General features: G+C 43.0%; 1 protein-coding gene across 1 annotated transcript in view; it reads right to left on the bottom strand.

The window, feature by feature from the left end:
- Window positions 1–13678, bottom strand: part of PHF8 (PHD finger protein 8) — a 33873-nt gene extending 20195 nt beyond the window's left edge. Inside the window, exons 1-8 of the mRNA XM_083353058.1 lie at window positions 13189–13678; window positions 11798–11883; window positions 10759–10879; window positions 9236–9396; window positions 5373–5514; window positions 4312–4498; window positions 2537–2699; window positions 746–833 (exon numbers count right to left, since the gene is read on the bottom strand). Coding sequence (XP_083209184.1) covers window positions 746–833; window positions 2537–2699; window positions 4312–4498; window positions 5373–5514; window positions 9236–9396; window positions 10759–10879; window positions 11798–11883; window positions 13189–13286 — 1046 coding nt within the window. The 5' untranslated portion in view covers window positions 13287–13678. The remainder of the gene's footprint in view (window positions 1–745; window positions 834–2536; window positions 2700–4311; window positions 4499–5372; window positions 5515–9235; window positions 9397–10758; window positions 10880–11797; window positions 11884–13188) is intronic.
- Between the last annotated feature and the right edge of the window lie 6422 nt (window positions 13679–20100).

Consider the following 20100-nt stretch of genomic DNA (forward strand, 5'->3'; position numbering starts at 1 on the left):
AAGCGCCTAAATTCTGATCACATGACCATGGGGATGCCGCAACGGTCATAAGTGTAAAGCCGGTCATAAGTCATTGTTTTCAGGGCAATGGCAACTTTGAGCAGTCACCAAACAAATGGTTTTAAGTCGAGGACTCTCTTTCCTTAATTCTTCAACCAATATTAGGTTTGGCATGCTTCCGGGTGTTTCTGCTCCCACATCCAGGACCCTTTCAAGCCTTGGTGGAGCAGTGGGCTAATGCCTCCTTAAGTAACACCAGCTGCCTGCAATTATTGCAGATTCGCATCCCACCAGGCTCAAGGTTGACTCAGCCTTCCATCCTTCCGAGGTAGGTAAAATGAGGACCCAGATTGTTGGGGGCAATAAGCTGACTTTGTAATAATGCCGCTTGAGGGGTGTGTGTGTGAAAGCCCTAATAAGCAGGCATATACATAGAATGAAGGCTACTGCTAAGCTTGTAAGCCGCCCTGAGTCTTCGGAGAAGGGCGGGATATAAATGGAATTAAAAAAAAAAAAGAAATGATGTTATGCCAGGCCAGATTGTTGCATTCTCTGCTTTAGTATCAGCCACATTAATAAACAACAACTCTCTGAGGGTTTTTCAGAAGGAATCTTTCCCAGATGCAACTCGGAGAAGTCAGAAAATGAACTTGGGATCTCCAGCCTCTATTTCCAAGTCTTGGCTTTTCCCTGGATGATTCCCCAGATGCTCAATGGTGGCTAACTGCTCCCCTGCCAAGCTTACTTGAGCTGCATCTCAATGTTGAGACTGTGTAGAAAATTGCCCCCAAAGGCCAGGCAGTCCACAGGGGTCAGCACAGCATGGATCCAGCCTGAAAGAACAAGAGGTGGTAAGATTTTTTTTAATTTTAATTTTTATACCGCCCTTCTCCCGAAGGACTCAGGGCGGTGTACAGGGCGATACAATAAAATACAATATATAAAAATTAAAAAATATTAAATACAACGGCCCAATTCAATAAATTAATACAAAGCGTTAAAATACCCCTAAACCCATCAGACCAGGCCGGCTTGTTCAAATAAATATGTTTTTAGGTCACGTCGGAAGGAGCGAAGGTCGGGAGCCGTCCGGAGCTCCACCGGTAAACGGTTCCAAAGGTCTGGCACGCCCACAGAGAACGCCCTCCCCCTGGGGGCCGCCAGTCAACACTCTTTGACCGATGGTACCCTAAGGAGGCCCTCTCTGTGGGAGCGCACTGGACGAAGGGAAGTTGATGCCGGCAGCAGGTGCTCCCGTAAGTAACCCGAACCCATGCCATTTAGGGCTTTATAGGTCGTAACCAGATGGTAAACAGCTTCTCAAGAACATTGACAAGAGGGGAAACAGCTGATGTTGGTCTGAAATGGAAAAGGGGGTAACGGGCTTAAGGCAGTGATGGCGAACCTTTAAGAAACCGAGTGCCCAAACTGCAACCCAAAACCCACTTATTTATCGCTGGGTGCCAGGTGGGCGTGGCCTACTGGATGGGTGTGGCTGTGGTGGTCATGGAAGATTGGGTGGGTGTGGACAAGATGGGTGTGGTCACCTCAATGTCGCTTGTGGGGAGGGACACCTGTGGGGGGCAGCTGGTTGAAGGACAGTTGCCACCTCTGAGGCTTGGTGGAGCAGTGGGCTAATGCCTCCTTAAGTAACACCAGCTGCCTGCAATTAGTGCAGGTTCGAGTCCCACCAGGCTCAAGGTTGACTCAGCCTTCCATCCTTCCGAGGTAGGTAAAATGAGGACCCAGATTGTTGGGGGCAATTAAGCTGACTTTGTAATAATGCCGCTTGGGGTGTGTGTGAAAGCCCTAATAAGCAGGCATATACATAGAATGAAGGCTACTGCTAAGTTTGTAAAGCCGCCCTGAGTCTTCGGAGAAGGGCGGGATATAAATGGGATTAAAATAAAATAAATATGGCGCGGGTGCCCACAGGGAGGGCTCTGAGTGCCGCCTCTGGCACCCGTGCCATAGGTTCGCCACCACTGGCTTAAGGCATTTGCTACTCTACATGACCCAGCTATTATCTTCCATGGTTTCTACCCTTCCAGTAACACTGGGCAGAGTCAGTGTGGTTTGGATCCCCTCAAACAATGCCATCCAAAGAGCAGGGCTTCTTGATCTTGTGTCCTGCCTCCCGGAATGGTATCCTTCCAGCGGGTATCCCTATTTCTCCCTTCCAGGCCTTGTGAAATGGAGCTTATGGAGCTCGATGGATGATGTTTTTGTTAGAGGGAATGGGCTTGTGCAGATGCACAGGATTTTCCTCCCGTTTTTCTCTTTTTATTTATTCTTTTTCCTTCTTGTAAACCACCCATAGTAATTTTGGAGTTGGGTGGCCTTTAAAACACAAAGGAACACACCAACGAACAATCAGCTTTTACAATACAAATTGCCCTTTCCCAAAGTCAACTACAAACTGTCACACAAAATGGAAGCCACAGGAAAAGAAGCGCCCCCGGAAGTGAGAAAAATCAAATCGACAGGGGGAATGATGTCAACTGGGAACGATGTATGGTCAACCTGGCTCCCTTACCTGTTGGTATGAAGAGGGTCTGGCCCTGGCGGACCGGACAGCGATAGCACCTGTCCACTTGGTCCCCAAAGAACATTTCATTCTGATTGGAGGAGCTGCTCCATGCCTCAAAGAGTGTCAGGTTGGCTGCAGTGGGACGTACCAGGTAGAAGATCTTCTCTCCCTGTGGGGAAGGATACAGAATAAGCTGCCGGACAAGAGTCTCCTCCCTCTTATTCCAAAACGAGAAGAGCTGAGAGAACAAGGCACACATAAGTAAGGGAAAGATTGATGCCACAAAGCGGGGAGACCTGGGGGACCTTTACACGGGGACACGTCTCGTGGACAGTTAGGCTGTTCCAAGGCTAGGAAAAATGCTGTCGGCCTCACATTTCAGAGGCAGCGTTTGAAGAGTAACAGTATTACAAAGGTGCCAGTAAGACACAGCCACCTTCCTTGCCTGTCAGCTTGCGCTGTCCCACAGATAATCTTACCCAGTAATTTTACCAAGCTTTTTTTTAAATAAGATTCAAATTTTTTTTACAAATGTTGGCCGAGGTTTTTCCCCCCCCTTCATCTTTACCTTATAACTTATTTTCAGAACTGTATGTCCTTTATACATTAAGGAAATCAAAGACCACAGTGCACGCCAAGGTTATATAGAAGGTCTGGGCCAAGAACAGTTGAATTTTCAAGAAGAGGTGTGCTAAGTAAGAACATCTGCATAACTTTCTGCATTTTGTAGTTTATAATGAGAGACATGAAGGTATACAACGTGCCGAAGTTCAGTTTTCTGGCTGCTGAAAATCTCTGCTTTGCTTCCAGCTACAGCTGGAAATTTCACAGGCCATAAGGACTAGTTTACAAATGACAGCAGAGGTTTTCCAGGTGCTGAATTCTGCAATTATCATTCAAAAGTGTCTTTTCATGGCATAAACATATTTTTGCAATTGTAAACCAACATTTCATGGCCTGTTCCCAACAGAGTCCAAAAATAACTCCTCCACCCTTCCCCAGACTGTGTTTTCTTTGCTGAATTTCAAGCTACCATCCTCCCCAGAAACCTTTCTTAAAGCATGCATGTGCCTTTAAGTCAGTGTTGACTCCTGGCGATTGCCTGGACTAGTCCTTGCTATTTTTTGGCAAGATTTCAGAAATAGCTGGCCCTTGCCTTCTTCTTAGGGCCAAGAGAGAGTGGCTGGCCCCAGGTACCTAGCTGGCTTTGTGACAGGACTGAACTCACCCCAATTTCTAGTCTGATGCTTTAACCACTACACCAACTGGGCTCTCATCTTAAAACATGAGAAATGCATAAATTAAAACCATTACATTCCTTCTTCTGTGGATTCAGTATATTTTCTTCATACCGACACCTCCACAAAATGCCTTTGAACCCTTTAACAGGAATCCTTGTCAGAAACTAATGACCAAAAAAAAATAAATCATACTGGCTGTCAGTATGAAGCTGTGAATGGCAGCTGCATCCCAACAACCCGGGGGGACCCTGTGGAGAGAATGAATGCAATGTTACCTAGTTCTCACCTGCCTTAGCGAAATTCATTAACTGATCTGACTATCTGATGTGGACCGTACCACATCAGAGTGTAACTTTGCATCTTATTTTACTCTGCTACTCCAACTACTCTTACTTTCCTCCTTCGATTACACCAGTACCAAAAAAAAAACAACCCTGAAAACAAAGATGCAGGGGGAAGGACCATTCAAACATTTGAACATCCTCACGGTGTTCTGCTTTGCATAAGGTCCTCCTTCTATCCCATGTATCAGATTCTTACCCGTAGGACATGATACCAGACAGAGGTGCCCCCAAAGTCAATGTGGAAGTCCGTATAGCTGTCCCGCACCCCCATCAGGCAGTACTTTTGTACGCTGGGGCGCTCAAAGACCGACTCCCCTGGCCACAGGTTCTCCACCCAGGACAACTTGCGCACAATCTTCGGGGTTTCCACCAAATTAGACAACCTGAAAAATTGCAAAGGCAAATAAACAACCTCATCTCCTTCCAAAAGGCCCCTGAGAATGCTTTCAGGTGCCTGGTGGAGAGACTACCTACTAATACTTAAACCCATGGTCTGTTCCTCCCCCTCCCTCCCTCACTGCATCTAGGAAAATATGGCAGGAAGAAACATCTCCATCCTCATCTGTGAGAAAGGGAGCAATTGCAACTCAGTATCTTCCAAATAATTATAAAAGTAGTGTTTGAGGTATAACTGTAATAGAGCTTGCCCATTACTTTGTGAGTCCTAAGAGTTGTAAGATGGGTTAGTCAAATGACTGACCTAATTTTATGCTTTTTTGCAGTGGTCATTGAGTGAGCACAGTGGTTGGACACGTGAACACGGCCCTTGTTAAGCGAACCCATTATTTACTATGGCACAGTTTTAATTGCCTGACGCTGCAACGGAGCACCCAAATCGCAGTCATGTGACCCTGGGGGGGGAGGGGCTCCTGACCATCAGGACTTCGGATTCAGGTCGCAAGTCCCCTTTTTCAGGCAAGTTATCACTTTGAACAGTCGTTAAGTGACCAGTTGTAAATCGAGGACTACCTCTTATTGATTGCTCAGAATGTTCAGCCAGTATTAGCCTTCACCTCCCATCTGAAGGTGGAACAAAATGGAAAACTTCTTGGTAGCCCCCCTCAGGCTAAATAAAACCGCTCGGGGAGGGTGGGGGGGGGAGATAATACATCTTGATGCCAGAACACGGAGTCTTGTAGATCCAGGTTCTCCAGCTTGGGTGAGGACGGGGTGTAGAACAGAAATAACTAGACTGCTTTTGCAGTCTCATATGCACCTTTCCTTCTTACAACCTCTTTGTTCTTTTTTTTTTTTTACCTGGTTTCTGAGAATTCCAGACTGATGACATTGAGCACTTTCTCTCGGCGGCTGCTGCAGTAGTAGCTGACAAAGTCACCCAGGCGCATCTTCAGGTCAGCTTGGCGTGTCACATCAATGACATCAATCTCCTTGTCTGCACCTGTTAAGAAAAGAGATACACCTCACAATGAGCAAGGCAGCTGGGAGGAAGCAGCAGCAACAGCGGCTGTGTTCCCCTGAGTTACGCCCTTGAAGTACACTGTGGGGCAGCCAGCAAACTCATCAGAAGTTTAGTAATGCAAGGATCTCCCTCTAGCGGTCCTTCCCTCTAGTGGCACCTTGGTCAGCAACTGCTACTTATACACAAAGGCCAGAATGCCAGGCTACTGCTAGACTACTTGCTACCCTGTTTCCCCAAAAGTAAGGCTTACCCCGAAAATAAGCCCTAGCTTGATTTTTTTTTGGAGGGTGGACCTAAAATAAGCCCTACCCCCCCCCCAAAAAAATAAGCCCGTTCAGAATTCAGCTAAGGATTTTCCCTTTCCAAACCCTTCATTCATGAAATGCTCTGCATCTATATTACAACATGGGATGCTGCATTGATTGCCTATTAGCATGTCATTCTTAGGGAGAGCCAGCCCACAAAAGAAGCTACATTCACTTTGAACAATAGCGCTTCAGCTTGCAACGTGGGAAGGGTTGCCTTATGCATTGAAGAGGATGCTAACACTCCGTGTCTCCTTTAGGAAAGGCAGGAAAGCTGATGTCATCTATCATTTTCTGAACTGTTAACTCTCATACTTACTTGCCCTTTGCTGGGACTGATAAAAGTTGAAGTCCAAAGCATCTGGAGAGCACTAAGTTGCCTTAATCCTCCATAAGTCATACCACGTTTGAGGAATAACTGAGAAACAATGATGTCTTATATACTTTTTGACACTCTGCATCAAAATGAGGAAACTCGGGGAATATTCCCAACAATTTTTGGGGAACTGCATGCTCCAGAAGATTAATAATAGTAAGGGAACTGACTTGTGGAGAAATCTCCCCCCCCCCCAAAAAAAGTGTTTTGCTTGGTTTTGACAAAGCAGCTACCTGAACCCAGGCATCAGAGCTTATTCCAGGAGTTTTCAATCTATGGTCCGCAGAACCCTGGGGTGGGGGGGTGGGGGAGGGCACAATGTCATCACAGGGAGTTCACGAAGGTTTGAAGAAATGTTATGATTTAAATCTTGAGTTAAGTCTTGGTGGTCTGTAGCCACAAAAGGTATTTAAAGGGGGGGACTGTGGTGAAGAAAAGGTTAAGAACCACTGGCTTATTCAACAGGTTATCATTAGATCAAACCATGACTCAGTATAATGTCTCAACTTAGCCACTGAGGGATTGTAAAAAACAACAACAACCTCCTACAGCTACACAATCACTGCTATTGATTGAAAGTCTCTTATTCATCTCTACGAACGGTAGTTAGGAACTGACTGGTCAGGCACGGCTAACCAACATCTATTTTCTTTGAGCAAAGTGTGGGTAAGCAATCTGCCAAAGGACCAGCACCTCTCCAAGCAAAGGGCCCATGTATTATTTTCTCAGGTCTGGATTTATTGAATCCATAATCACAGCCGGGAGTTAGACTGTGGAACTTTTAACTGTCGAGCTATTGTTGAAACAGAACTTCTAGCATCCTTATCATTGTCATTGCTGATTAGCACTGCTGGGAATTAAACCTGAGCATCAGCTCAGTAGTTATTTAGTACCATATGCCTGAATTTGGGGATTGCTGTTAGTCAACAGTAGCCCAAAACAAACACATACAAGAAACTATTTAATTCCTGTGCTGACATTCTGATGCAGTTATTTGGGTCTTTTGTCTTTTTTGCTTTGTAAACACCATGAGCACAAATTCCTATGGAAAAGTGAAGCATGGAAGCTATAAATAATATGTTCTTAGTTCAGTTTAATAACTCTTATGATGAAAGAAACATTCATTTCCTGGTCAATCGTTCCAAGATCTCTGCGCTCTCAGTAAGAATAGCAATAGCACTTAGCAACAGCACTTAGACTTATATACTGCTCCACAGTGCTGTACAGCCCTCTCTAAGTGGTTTACAGTCAGCATATTGCCCTCAACAATCTGGGTCCTCATTTTACCAACCTTGGAAGGATGGAAGGCTGAGTTAACCTTGGGCCAGTCAGAACTGAACTCCTGGCAGTAGGCAGAGTTAGCCTGCAATACTGCATTCTAACCACTGCGCCCCCATGCAGCAAAAGGTGAGAACAGATTTCTTTCTGGTGGACATGGAAAGGATAGCTTGACCTTTCCATATCTGCAGAAAATACTAATCTTTATATCTGCAGATAACAGAAAGAAAAATGAAAAGGAGTGAGAACATTTGAGAAGGCTTCAGGAATATCTCCAATGGGATGCCCTGAATCTGTTACACTGCACTGATCACTGAATCTTAAGGATATTATAGAGCTAGAAAAAGTGCAGAAAAAAAGCAGCCCCAATGTTTAGGGGGATGGAATATTTATTTATTTATTTATTTATTTATTTATTTAAATTTATATACCCACCCTCCAGAAAGATCCCAGAGATTATGTCTCTAATTTGGAATAAATGCCCCTTTTAAGACACTGCCGTTCCTATTCAGGGTAGAGTCAGGGCAATTAGAAGGAGCTGAGCGTTGACTGGCCGGATACCCTTCCTGATGCCTATGCGGAGTTCACAGCAGGTATTTTTTTCTTTGCGCTTTAGGAGAGAAACATCTGCCGCTAGCTAGGATCAAACTCTCAACCTTCCGACTGGGTGGCAAGCATCTTCACCACTAGACTACCACACCACACCAAGTCTCTAACATGAAATGAAGGAGGATAAATGGATACTATATAGCAGAACAAAAGATCTTGCACAGCACAAGTAACATGGACATTTTTTCCCCTGCTTCTCTCTCTAGTATATCCCTCCCCCCCACAAAGACTAGGAGAAGGAGAAACATTTTTACACAGCATTACTTCAACCGTGAAATTCACTTATCAGCAGATACAGGAACTGCAGCTAGTTTGGACTGCTCTGAAAGGGGACTGAACAAATTTAGGAAGGATCAATGGCTATGACTACTGATGGCTGCCTCCTAAATACTAGTCACCATACCTTAAATGCCGATTGCTGGGATGTGACAGTAGAAGGGAGTATTATCCTCCAGCCCAGACTCGTGACCTTTCCAAATGTATCCTATCTTCCTTGTGTACCCACACAGCCATGATGAATTGATGTACTTGCAAACCCAACAGTATGACTGCAACTAATTGTGGCTCAATCAAACATACAGTTCTCTCCCTTTCTTAAGCTGTAATTTTTCTGCAAATTGAAGAATCTGTGCTGAGATGCAGTGACTGAAAGGAACCACATCCTTGGCCATAGTTCAAGTGGATACATTCCTCATTAGTGTTGGAAATTGAGGGAATGAGCTTAATCTAAGCAGCCTGCGATGACAAACAGTGTGGCTTTGTTTCATCAATCTCTGATGAGAGGTCATTTGACCTCTACATAGAAGTGAATGATTAATACTAATGCCTTATCCCTAATACTTCTCATATATATAAAAAAAACAATAATAATAATAAAAAATGCATCCTTTCAGCAAGAAATGACCTTCAGCTTTCTCTTCAGCCTACGGCACTAGCTATAGCCTGCAAAGTAGTGGGAGGGAGATATTTTGGACTTCACTTCTCTCCAACTTAGCTAGAGGGGGGAAAAACTGTGGGAACTGCCCTGCAAAACAAATATAGACAGCTTCATTCTGCTGGTCTTGCAACAGATCTCTCCCTCAGGTCACCATGGCAGTTTGTCCACCAACCAACCCACTCTCCTAGCACTCACCAACATAATGTTCCACATCACGCACAGTGAATGACGCTGGAGGAAGAGTCATGCCCAGGCCATCCTTCTTCAGGACCAGGAGAGGCACACTGAAGCTGTTTTCCTCCAGGAACTCCACAGTCAGTTGTGTTCCGCTCGGCTTTAGGATCACATCATCCGCACTGAGGAAGCAGGAGGGACAGTCAAACCAAGGTCACACACTGCTGTTCTCCATTGCACTCTTTCCCCATTTGGTATCCTCCAGATGCATTAAAACTACAACTCCCAGAATTCCCTGGTCAAAATGGCCCAGGTTGAAGGAAAGAACCAAAGCAATGGGGAGGAGTGGGAAGTACAGTATTGTAGTGCAATGGTTTTGTGTAATACACACATGCTCTGTACGTTACACTTGTAAGCCTGATAAACTTTGGCTGCCTTGTACTTCGTGACTGTTGTAAAGCATATGGTTTGACTCTGCTTTTATTTTATTTATTTTTTTATATCTAATCTCCTACTACTCTAATGCAGTTATACATAAAATTTATTTTTATTTAAAACATTTTTAAACTATGCTTCATTATTTGAAATCTTGGAGCAGCATTCATTATGCATTAAAACATTCAGTATCCTTTACAAACTGCCTTTCCTTTTATTTAAATGGGACATTTGCATGGAGGAAGAAACAGAATTATTTTGATTCCTTTTCCTTCGGCAGCTGTTTGGCTATGTCTTTGGAGACCTCTGTGCAGCTGCTTGTAAGGTGGGGCAGCTGCAAAGAGTCTCCCTATAGAGACAGCTATTCTGGTGCTGGAGGAAACAGTAACAATAAATAGGATAATAAATTTCATATGGGAAAGAAGGGGATTTTACCAAAAAGCAACCTGTTCTCCAGATTCTATCATAATGGGTTATTATCCAAACCTATTGTTTAAATATTTTCCCCTCAAAGAACACTACTCTTGAACCTTTTTCAATAAAGTCTTGGAAAAAAAAAAGAAAATGCACTGAAGAAATAAAAGTATTTAATTGTTTCACCAAAGTTAAAGCAGTCTTGACATTATCCCTGGGCAAGTTTATTAATTCTACCCTGCCGATTGTTGCTATCTGAGAGACCGCAGATCAGTAAATCTTGGCAAGGCATTTCAGAAGTTGCAGAGTTACAGCTCTCAGCATCCTTCTTAAAGCAGGGGTGTCAAACTTGCAACGTCACGTGACGTGTCACGACATATCGTGACTTTTTTTCCATTGACGGCAATGGGGTGGGCGCGGTTTCGCCATGACACATCCGGCCCACGGGCCAGCAGTTTGACACCCCTGTTCTAAAGGAAAGCTAATAGTGAAAGCTGATGGAAGTTGTAGTTCATTAAATATTGCCCATTCTTGAGCAGAGGAATTCTTTTTGAGCAAAAACATAAAATTGTCCTGAGGAATTGAAAGGCTTCAATTTAACTAGAAATCAACCAGTTATCCCACAATATGGCCATTTGAAATGCCCTTTTTTCTTTTTCTTTAATTGCTAAAACATCCATCAAGCATGATCTCACCTAGGAAATGTCCTGCTGCGAAGTTCTTTGATGAATTGACTGCTACCGGTCTTCACCGTCTTGCCAACCTCTTTGCTCACAGAGGATTCAGACTGTTTTGGAGTTCCTCGGCGCCGTTTCACTGAGGGAGGGAGAGAAGAAATCAAAATATATATGCAAGCATATGGGCAATCCAACAAGAGCAGTGCAGAGATGATGATGATGATGATGATGATATCTCACTTCTATTTTGCTCAATTCAAGGCAGACAACGTAATGCTTCTATCTCCTATGAAGAATCTGGCAAGACAACTGATGAAGTAAGCCTGCCCAATATCAATAATCATCTGCCAGAATACCAACATACCAAATCTGTGATTTATACATACATATAAACAATTGATTAAAAACAGGCAATTTTGATGATTGCAAACTTCAAGCTTGAAAAATGTCATCAGTATCTACTGGAATTTCAGAAGTCAAAAGGTTTTCTGAAAACTTTTACCTATTGGGGCTGAGCTAACAAGTTGACTAGATCAATGGAGGCTTTTTAAAAACAGATTGTGCAATGTATGTTTATTATTTGATTATATAATTAGAACGAATAATAAGCACACAAATTATGCACACAGAACCAGATGGCACACATTTGCTCAACGTGCTAAACTGGGGTAGAAATGGCTGAACAAAATTTTTATAGCTGTAGATATAAGCAAAATTCTGTAGCTATTAGTTGTCATAAAAGTCCAGGACCTGTTACTCATTGTAAAATAATATAAACAGTAGAGCAGCAGCCCATAGAGGTAAGGAAATTGGCTAGGCATGCAGGAAGAGCTGTGCAAAGTTGTCAAAAAGATTCTCTTCAGTTTTCTTTAGCTGGCAGACTCTGTTCCGCTACAAATATGTTTTTTTTAAATTTTCTTATTCACAAGAATTTGTACCATACACCATATATTTTGGCATTGGTGATGAAATAGCAACCATGCAATCATCTGTATGTTTCTTTACTTCGTATTTTATCTTCTTGGAAGTGTAAAATATAAAGGGACAATAAACTTACTGACAGACGGTCCGTGAAGCAGTTCACAGTTGGGGCAGTGATACAAGTCAATGTCAGCTGCCGCATCCTCTTCAACTCCAACGCAGCTTGAAGAGAGAAAGAAAATTGCTTATGCCCAACACTGACTTTCAAAAGTTAGACTCAAGTGAACTTTTCTGAAATGTCTAGCCTGGATGACAGCCCTGCAAAGATCCTGGAAGCTATCACAACCCTGAGACACAGGAGGTGTAGGTGAATTCTGAAGGTCTGTTCTGCAGGCCTAGTGCTTCTAGGCTAAAGATAGGGAGGGTGCCTGGGGAAGATACTGGAGGGAATGAGCACACCCTTTGCTTGATGGAGGATCTGTTTTTGATCCAGTCCAAGAAACATTTTCATATTCTAACCAGCATAATTCAATACCCATATTTTTGGCTTGAGACGAAGCATCAAGCAGTCTCCCTGAAGTTCAACTACTATCCAGGTCCACTTTGATTTATCTGAGCATCCTACAGAGTAAAGGCTATAATTCAGCAATAACTTTAGCAAAAAGTCATCTTCAGCATAACAATTATTACACAAAAGTTGTCTGAGGTAGAAAGGAACAGGAAGTGGCGTGGAGCTGAAACACAATAAGAATAGGTTGAAAGCTGTAGCGCACTTCTTTAGTGAACGTCTGTAGTGATTCTGCTTATCCTTGAGCAGGTCATTCCAGACACAATGAATGCCTGTTTATCTGAGGGAATGTATTTATTTCACTTAGTGCACCCTACTCAAAACACTTCGGTTGCATTAGGAAAAGTTGCTATGTAAGCCTACTTCAGTCCAAATTGACTGGCATTATTAGGGATTACAGCAATGGTAATGAACTCCCTCCTTTCAGAATTATGGGATACAATTCCCTTATTTCTTGGTGCTTTATAAAATTCCCTCATTTCTTGATTCTTTATAATGCTGGTTAATTGGGAATCCAACTTCAGCACTTACCTTTGGTTTGACTCCTCTTAATACCCAGGTTTTGTTGCCAAAAAAACCCCACAACACATCGGTTTGAATCATGCCACGAGCACCTTTGTATAATCTGACTCTCTAAATATTTGTTGCCTCAGACAACTACAAGCATCCCAATGTAAAGACAGGGTGCCATTAATTACTAGGGACAAGGGGTTTTTAATGCCTCATTGAAGAGTTTAACCACCCAATTTTTGCAACGTGAATTTCTCAACTACATAAATCGTAGTCAGCTAAACAATTCTGAATGCAACCACCCGCTAACACTTAACGCTATATGTTTTGCCTGTGCCCTGGAAAAACGTCCATTTACATTAGCACCGAAAGAGAAAAAAACAAGCTTAGGCAGTTCAGTGGGGCCAAGATCTACAACCAGCAATTTCCACTCAGCGTTTGTTTCTCACCTGCCATGGAACCAGTCCTGGCAAGCATCACACTCGATCATGAAGCGGGTGACATCGTAAGGCAGGCGACAGAGACAATACACTGGCACAGAGGCCATGGTGGAGGAAAGGGGGGGGGGCTGCTCCAAGTTCAAGCAAAGGAAGACCCTCAGGAATCAAATGATATCAAACAGTCCGCTAGGGCAAGCTGGAGGAGAGGCTTCTTCTCATGCCGAGGCCTGAAGGAAAAAGTCCTGTCCCAGCTGGGGTTAAGTGAGGATTAAAAAAAAAATTTTTTTTTTTCATTCACGCACACGCACCCAACGTCTCAAGGCACCAACTTTTGTGCAAAAAATATATATATATGTAATTTTGCCACCCTGAAAAAGTCCGGCCGGCAGAAAGAAAAACAAACCCAACAAGCGAACCAACTGGGATCCTCCGCAAATCGCCTCCGAACCCCGTTCCGCCGACAAACCTGGCGTTTCCGAGGGGGCTTTTTCCCTAAGAATCCGAAATCATCCTCCGAAACATTTCGTTCCCCCCACCCACCCACCCCCCGTCCGTCCCCGAGCTCGCGACGCCTCCTGCCCGCTCGGTTCAGAAGTTTGCAGGCTCCTTTCCCCTTCCGAGGGGGTTTGGGAAAGGGGATCCCCGATCTCCCTCCCCAAATTAAGGGGGTCTCCGTGCAATCGGCAGGACCTGCGATCCCCTTCTTTCTTCTCCCGCTTCGTCCCCGGCGGGGGACCCTTCAGCTCTTCCTCAACCCCGACAAAGCGAGCTAGGGCTGCCCCGCTCTCCAAAGACAAGCGCTGGATTTCCTTCTCCCCGAAAGAGCGAAATCATTGTTTCCCTCCCTTCCTTCAATTCCCATCCAAGCTCCCCCCTGACTCCCACGATTTTGGTCTCGGGGCTCTTTCCCTCTTTTAAATAATAAAAAAAAATATTCTCTCAACCCCCGCCCCCCACCCCGCCGCCGCCGCCGCCGCCTTTCTTCTTGCCCCGGAGCCGAAGGCGGACGCGAGACTCTGCTGATTCGCACGCCAGATCCCGGCTCCTTCTCCCCGGCGGAAGCGACAACGCCAGGACGGGGATTGAGGCCTTGACGAAGCGAAAGCAATTCCTCTAGGCTTTTCGGCCGCTGAAAAAGGGACTCCGCCAGGCCTAAGGTCCTGGGCTTTTCTTTTCCAGCTTCCCGATAAAGTTTTATTCAAAACAAGGGAAGGGAGAGGAAGGGAATAGAGGAGGGGCTGGCGGCCATCTTAGGAGAGGCAAGGCGTGGGCAGGCGGGGACGCCATCTTGAGAGTGGCGCTGGGGCCGCCAGGCGAGCAACGTCTAACGACGAGTGCGGCAGCCATTTAGGGAAGAGGGTCGAGGAGAGAGTTTTACCATAGAGAGAAACGGAGCGATGGCTAGAGCGCCCTCAGACGCCACGAAAGAAGGCGGGATATTTGGGTTATTTTTTGACACGGGGGATAAATACCGGAAGCACTGGGAGATCCGGGTTTTAGTGTAGCGCCGACGGGTTGTCCCTCCCGGGGTTCGTTTCGTGCCTTGAGAATATCCGCTTAATCGTCTACGTGTCAGCCTATATTTTCAAAATTCAGTCCTCCTCTTTTGTGGGGGAAATGCCGAGTTTATTTCGTGGGATTTACGACTGCATGGAACATATATTTATGAAACTGACTCTGCAGGACCAACTGAAATAGAGCATGTGATGGCGCTTGGGGTGTGCGACAGGTTTAGGAGTCTGCTGTTTTGAGTGTGTGTGTGTGTGTGTGTGTGTGTTTTAGTCGGTGAGTGTACATGACTGCCTAAACGGGTTCCTGCAGTTTTCTTGGTAACATTTTCAGAAGTGATTTGTCATTGCCTTTTGTTCTTCCTAGAGCTGAAGGAGAAGGATCGGCCTCAAACTGGGTCTCTAGTTTCCTAGCCTAAACCAAGCTGACTTTAACCCAAGCTGGGTTAAAATTATTTTATGGTAAAAGACAGAATGGGGTTGATGGACACCACAAAAATTAAATTTAGGATAATTTGGGAGTTGAAATGCTTGTAAAAAACTTTTCCCAGTCTCTAATCTTCATTTTCCAGGTGGTCACGCAGCAGCTTCAGAGGATCCTCAGTGAAGTAGATTATGTGGTCCCCTTTCAGCCTGGATTCAGGCCTGGTTACAGAACCAAAATGGATGGGGGAAGAGGCAGTTTGTCCATCCTTGCTTTTCTTGACTTCAGCAACTTTCAATACCTTTAAGCTTGGTAGTTTTCTAGATGGGCTCAAGGGATTGGATGTGGGCAGCACTGTATTATGCTGGTTCTCTTCCTTTGAGATCAGCTCCAGTCGGTGGTGGGGTGTGGGGAAAGTGCCACATTTGGCCCCTGATTTGCAGGGTGTCTCAGTGCTTCCTCCACTTTTAACATGTACATGAAGCCAGGGTACAAATACTCAGCTTTTTCTCTCTCTGCCAACTTCCCTTTTTAGAGAAGTTTATAGAGAAAATAGTGGTGCTCCAGCTTCAACAGAAAGTGGATTATTTAAACCCTTTTCAATCAAGATTTAGGCAATGGCACCAGATAGAATTTGAAACTTAACATTAATTGAAACTTAACATTAAGAAAACCAAGATCATGGCATCCAGCCCTCTCAATTCCTGGCAAATAGATGGGGAAGAAATGGAGGTAGTGACAGATTTTATTTTCTTGGGCTCCAAGATCACTGCGGATGGGGACTGTAGCCAAGAAATTAAAAGATGCTTGCTCCTGGGGAGGAAAGCCATGGCAAATCTAGACAGCACACTAAAAAGCAGAGACATCACCCTATCAACAAAAGTGCTTATAGTCAAGGCTATGGTCTTCCCAGTTGCAATGTATGGCAGTGAAAGTTGGACCATAAGAAAGGCTGAGAGGCAAAGAATTGAGGCCTTTGAACTATGGTGCTGGAGAAGACTCCTGCGAGTCCCTTGGACTGCAAGGCGATCAAACCGGTCAGTCCTAGAGGAGATCAACCCTGACTGCTCTTTAGAAGGCCAGATCCTGAAGTTAAAACTCAAATACTTTGGCCACCTAATGAGAAGGAAGGACTCACTGGAGAAGAGCCTAATGCTGGGAAAGATTGAGGGCAATAGAAGAAGGGGACGACAGAGAATGAGGTGGCTGGATGGAGTCACTGAAGCACTAGGCGTGAGCTTAAATGAACTCCAGAAGATGGTAGAGGACGGTCTGGAGGAACATTGTCCATGGGGTCACGATGGGTTGGACACGACTTCGCAGCTAACAACAACAACCAGATAGAAATTACCTGGGTGACACTGATGGATGATTTGTGTTGCACCTTCAGGGTTATTTTCAGTCTTTTACAATGAATGTACTGGTTCAACAAATTTATATTCTTCAAGATTAAGGAACTAGATGGGAGATTAAAGGCAAAAAAAATAATCTAAAGAACACTAATCACTTCTCTTAATCAAAAAATTGCACTCATACAGGCAGAACAGAATCAGAAACAGCAAAGCATAACAAGGGGACAATTTTTCTATAAAACAACAACGATTCCAGTCTATATCTAATTTCTTGTCATCTGGGACTTCTGGCTTTGCACCGTAGCACACGGCCGAGGGATTGCAGAGCTCCACACCCTATGGCTGGTTTTGCCCTGCCAGGGGACCCTAAATGGGTCTAAAAAGAAGGATGCCCCCCCTGTGGATCACGGAAAGGAGGCAGTCAATCCATTTGATCCAGGGGAAGCCCTCCAACCCAACAGGAGAAAGGCTAGCTGCACACCAGTGACTAGCCCAAGCCACCAGCAGTTGAAGTCCAAAAGCACTAACTGGAACAACCATGAACAGTATGCTTGGAACTGGGTGAGAATCTTGATCTTCTCTTTTTTGTAACTGATTTCCTGGAAAACATCCCCAAGAAGCAAAAAATTCTCTGAAAGTGAGAAAGGAGAGGACCACACCTCCACCCTTCCATAGACGGAAGCAGCAACTTAATTTTTATGGGGGACAGAAATATATTTAAATGAACTACAGTCTGCATAAATCCAAAAAAGATAAAAACTGTCAAGACTTTACATCTGAAAGAGTATTGATGAAATTACAAGAAAATAACTTTTTGCTTTAAAAGCTTGAAAATGTCTACTGACACCTAGTGGAGGATTAGAGCGTAGAACAACAGCTGCATTGACTCAGAAATTGGCAAGATGCCCAGAAATAAACAACAACTTGTTCCTTTGAACCTCAGTGGCTTCTTGACAAATAGAGAACAGCTGGGAGCAGAGGAAAGAAAACACTGGGTGAAAACTATATTTGTTTTAAAAACTGCTGACCTGGGATTATAAATACTTACTGAGCTGTGATTTCTAAACTCAAGAATTGTTTGCAGAGAAAGAAAAACCTTGACTTTTGGCTAATCATCTAAGGGGAATTTACTGGAAATCTCTTAGGTGGTTAAACATTCTGGTCTCCAAATCTGACTAGCTGGTAATTGTAAGACCCCCGAATAGAAGAACTATTATAAAATACTGCTTTTATTGTGTTTTGATAATTGGAAATGCATTGGCTTATAAAAACCATATATAAAGATAAGAACTATATAAGATTTGGTTATTTGGACTTTAAGATTGGCTGGTTTGATAAGGCTAGTTATAGAGACCATGGAACCAGTGAAAGACTATCTGGAGGGAGGAGACAAAATGGATGTTACATACCTATCAAAAAGTGGCAGGAAACCACACCTAATCTACCCTTCTCAAGACCCTAGTCTGGAACATCAAAGATCTGCAGGAGCAATACATCAAGACAAGGCAAATACTTTCCAGGAGGAAATGTATGCAATGCTGTGACAGATTCAAATGACAATGGTTTCAAATCATGATAAGATTAAAAACAGCTTTGACAACATAAATGAACATATCTTTAACTTAAACCTACAATTAAAATCAGCAAATGAAGAATGAACAAACAAACCAGATAACAGAATACAAACTAGAGGATTGGGACCCAAAGAGGGAAGCTATAAATGAAGAGAACTGCAGTCTAATACAAACAAAAGAAAACTTGCAATATTTTCCACAATGGAAATGGAAAAGATATCTTATTTTTCAGAACTCCAAAATAAACTTGAAGATAGGAAAGAAGATCTAACAAAATGGATTATAGAGCAGCCAGGAGAATTATTAGAGTTTGGAAGACAAAAAACACACATTCTACCTAACTTGTCTTTTCTATTCCCAACAACATTCACAAAAATACAAGATGAATCCCCTGCCAAGCTGAATAAACTGCCTTAGAAAATTACTTTGCAAAAGAAGCAGGCTAAAGTTAGATTCAAGAGATTTGGTTTGACCTACCAGATGGAGTACTATATGACTAAACATTTGCTTCAATATGGTTAAAAGATTAGATAAATCATGGATATAAAGGGTCCCTACGGTAAGAAGGATAAGATATATAAGTGGTATAGTATTCTTTATAAAATATGAAATATAAAAATATTGGGATGGTGCATGTGAATGAAAAGTTTGGATATTTAAAGATAACATTGAGAAAATTATGACTGATAAGAATGGTTTGAATATATAGGGGAAATTAAACTTTAAGAATCTTGAAAACAGGATATATAGTGACAATGACTTTTATGAATATAATTGAAACAAGCGGATCAGAAAAGATGTTATATGCTGATTATTTGTACAAACAAGAAAAATATATTCAACTGTATACATATTAAAAGTATGAAGAACTGTATTTGCTTAATGTTGACAAAAGGAGAATATTGGAAGAAGAGAAGATCAAAGAAATATATCATTAATTAATAGATTATGGAATTATAGAAAATATTGTTTTTTAAATGTATGAACCCAGACAACACGCTGTTTACTAAGCACTAAAGATTGTTATTGTAAAAAAATCAATAAAATATATTAAAAAAATAATTTCCTGCAATCTGGGGGTTGCTATTTTATTTTTGCTAGATTTTTGAGGATTGGAACACTTGCACAAATCCTAAATATCATTTCCCAAAAGATTAGAAAATGTGGGCTTAGTTATACCATAAATTTGGTATTTGTGGTACTGTCTTTTGGACTGCGCATATAGTCATACCAAGGAATAGTAGGCACAAGTAAATATATAGTGCCATAATTATATGTTTCAGGCGCAGATCTGTTTTTAAATTTCATTTTTTTTCTACTAAGATATTTTCTTGTATCCGTTACTCTGAGCTATCATTCCTTTTCCTGGAACTGTAATTCCATGCATGATGTATATTAAGTAACTATTAGCACTTACATACACCTTCAGTTGAGAAAAAAGCCTATAAGCAGAGAAGTTGCAACAATTGAACCCATACATTTGTAATATAAACAATTTTCTTATCTTCCCCTTTCCCCAAGTAGGCTCCCATCTACTATAGTATACATTTGGGTACCATTACATAAAACCTTGCTTGAACTTAGCATTGTTTTATGGAGATACAAATAAAAAATAATAATAAAGTTGGAAGGCACCTTGGAGGTCATCTAGTCCAACCCCCTGCTCAGGCAGGAAACTATACCATTTCAGACAAATGGCTATCCAGTCTCTTCTTAAAAACCTCCAGTGTTGGAGCATTCACCTCCTCTGGAGGCAGGTGGTTCCACTGGTTAATTGTTCTGTGAGGAAGTTTCTTAGTTCCAGGTTGCTTTTCTCCTTGATTAGTTTCCATCCGTTGCTTCTTGTCCTGCCTTCGGGTGCTTTGGAGAATAGCTTGGCTCCCTCTCCTTTGTGGCAGCCCCTGAGATATTGGAACACTGCTATCATGTCACCCCTCACCCTTCTCTTCATTAAACTAGACAAACCCAGTTCCAGCAACCGTTCCTTATATGTTTTAGCCTCCAGTCCCCTAATCCCCTAATTTCAGTTAGGTACACATTTGATTGGACCTTTTCTGCTGTCG

Source organism: Vipera ursinii (genome assembly GCF_947247035.1).
Source record: "Vipera ursinii genome assembly, chromosome: 2".
NCBI lineage: Eukaryota > Metazoa > Chordata > Lepidosauria > Squamata > Viperidae > Vipera > Vipera ursinii.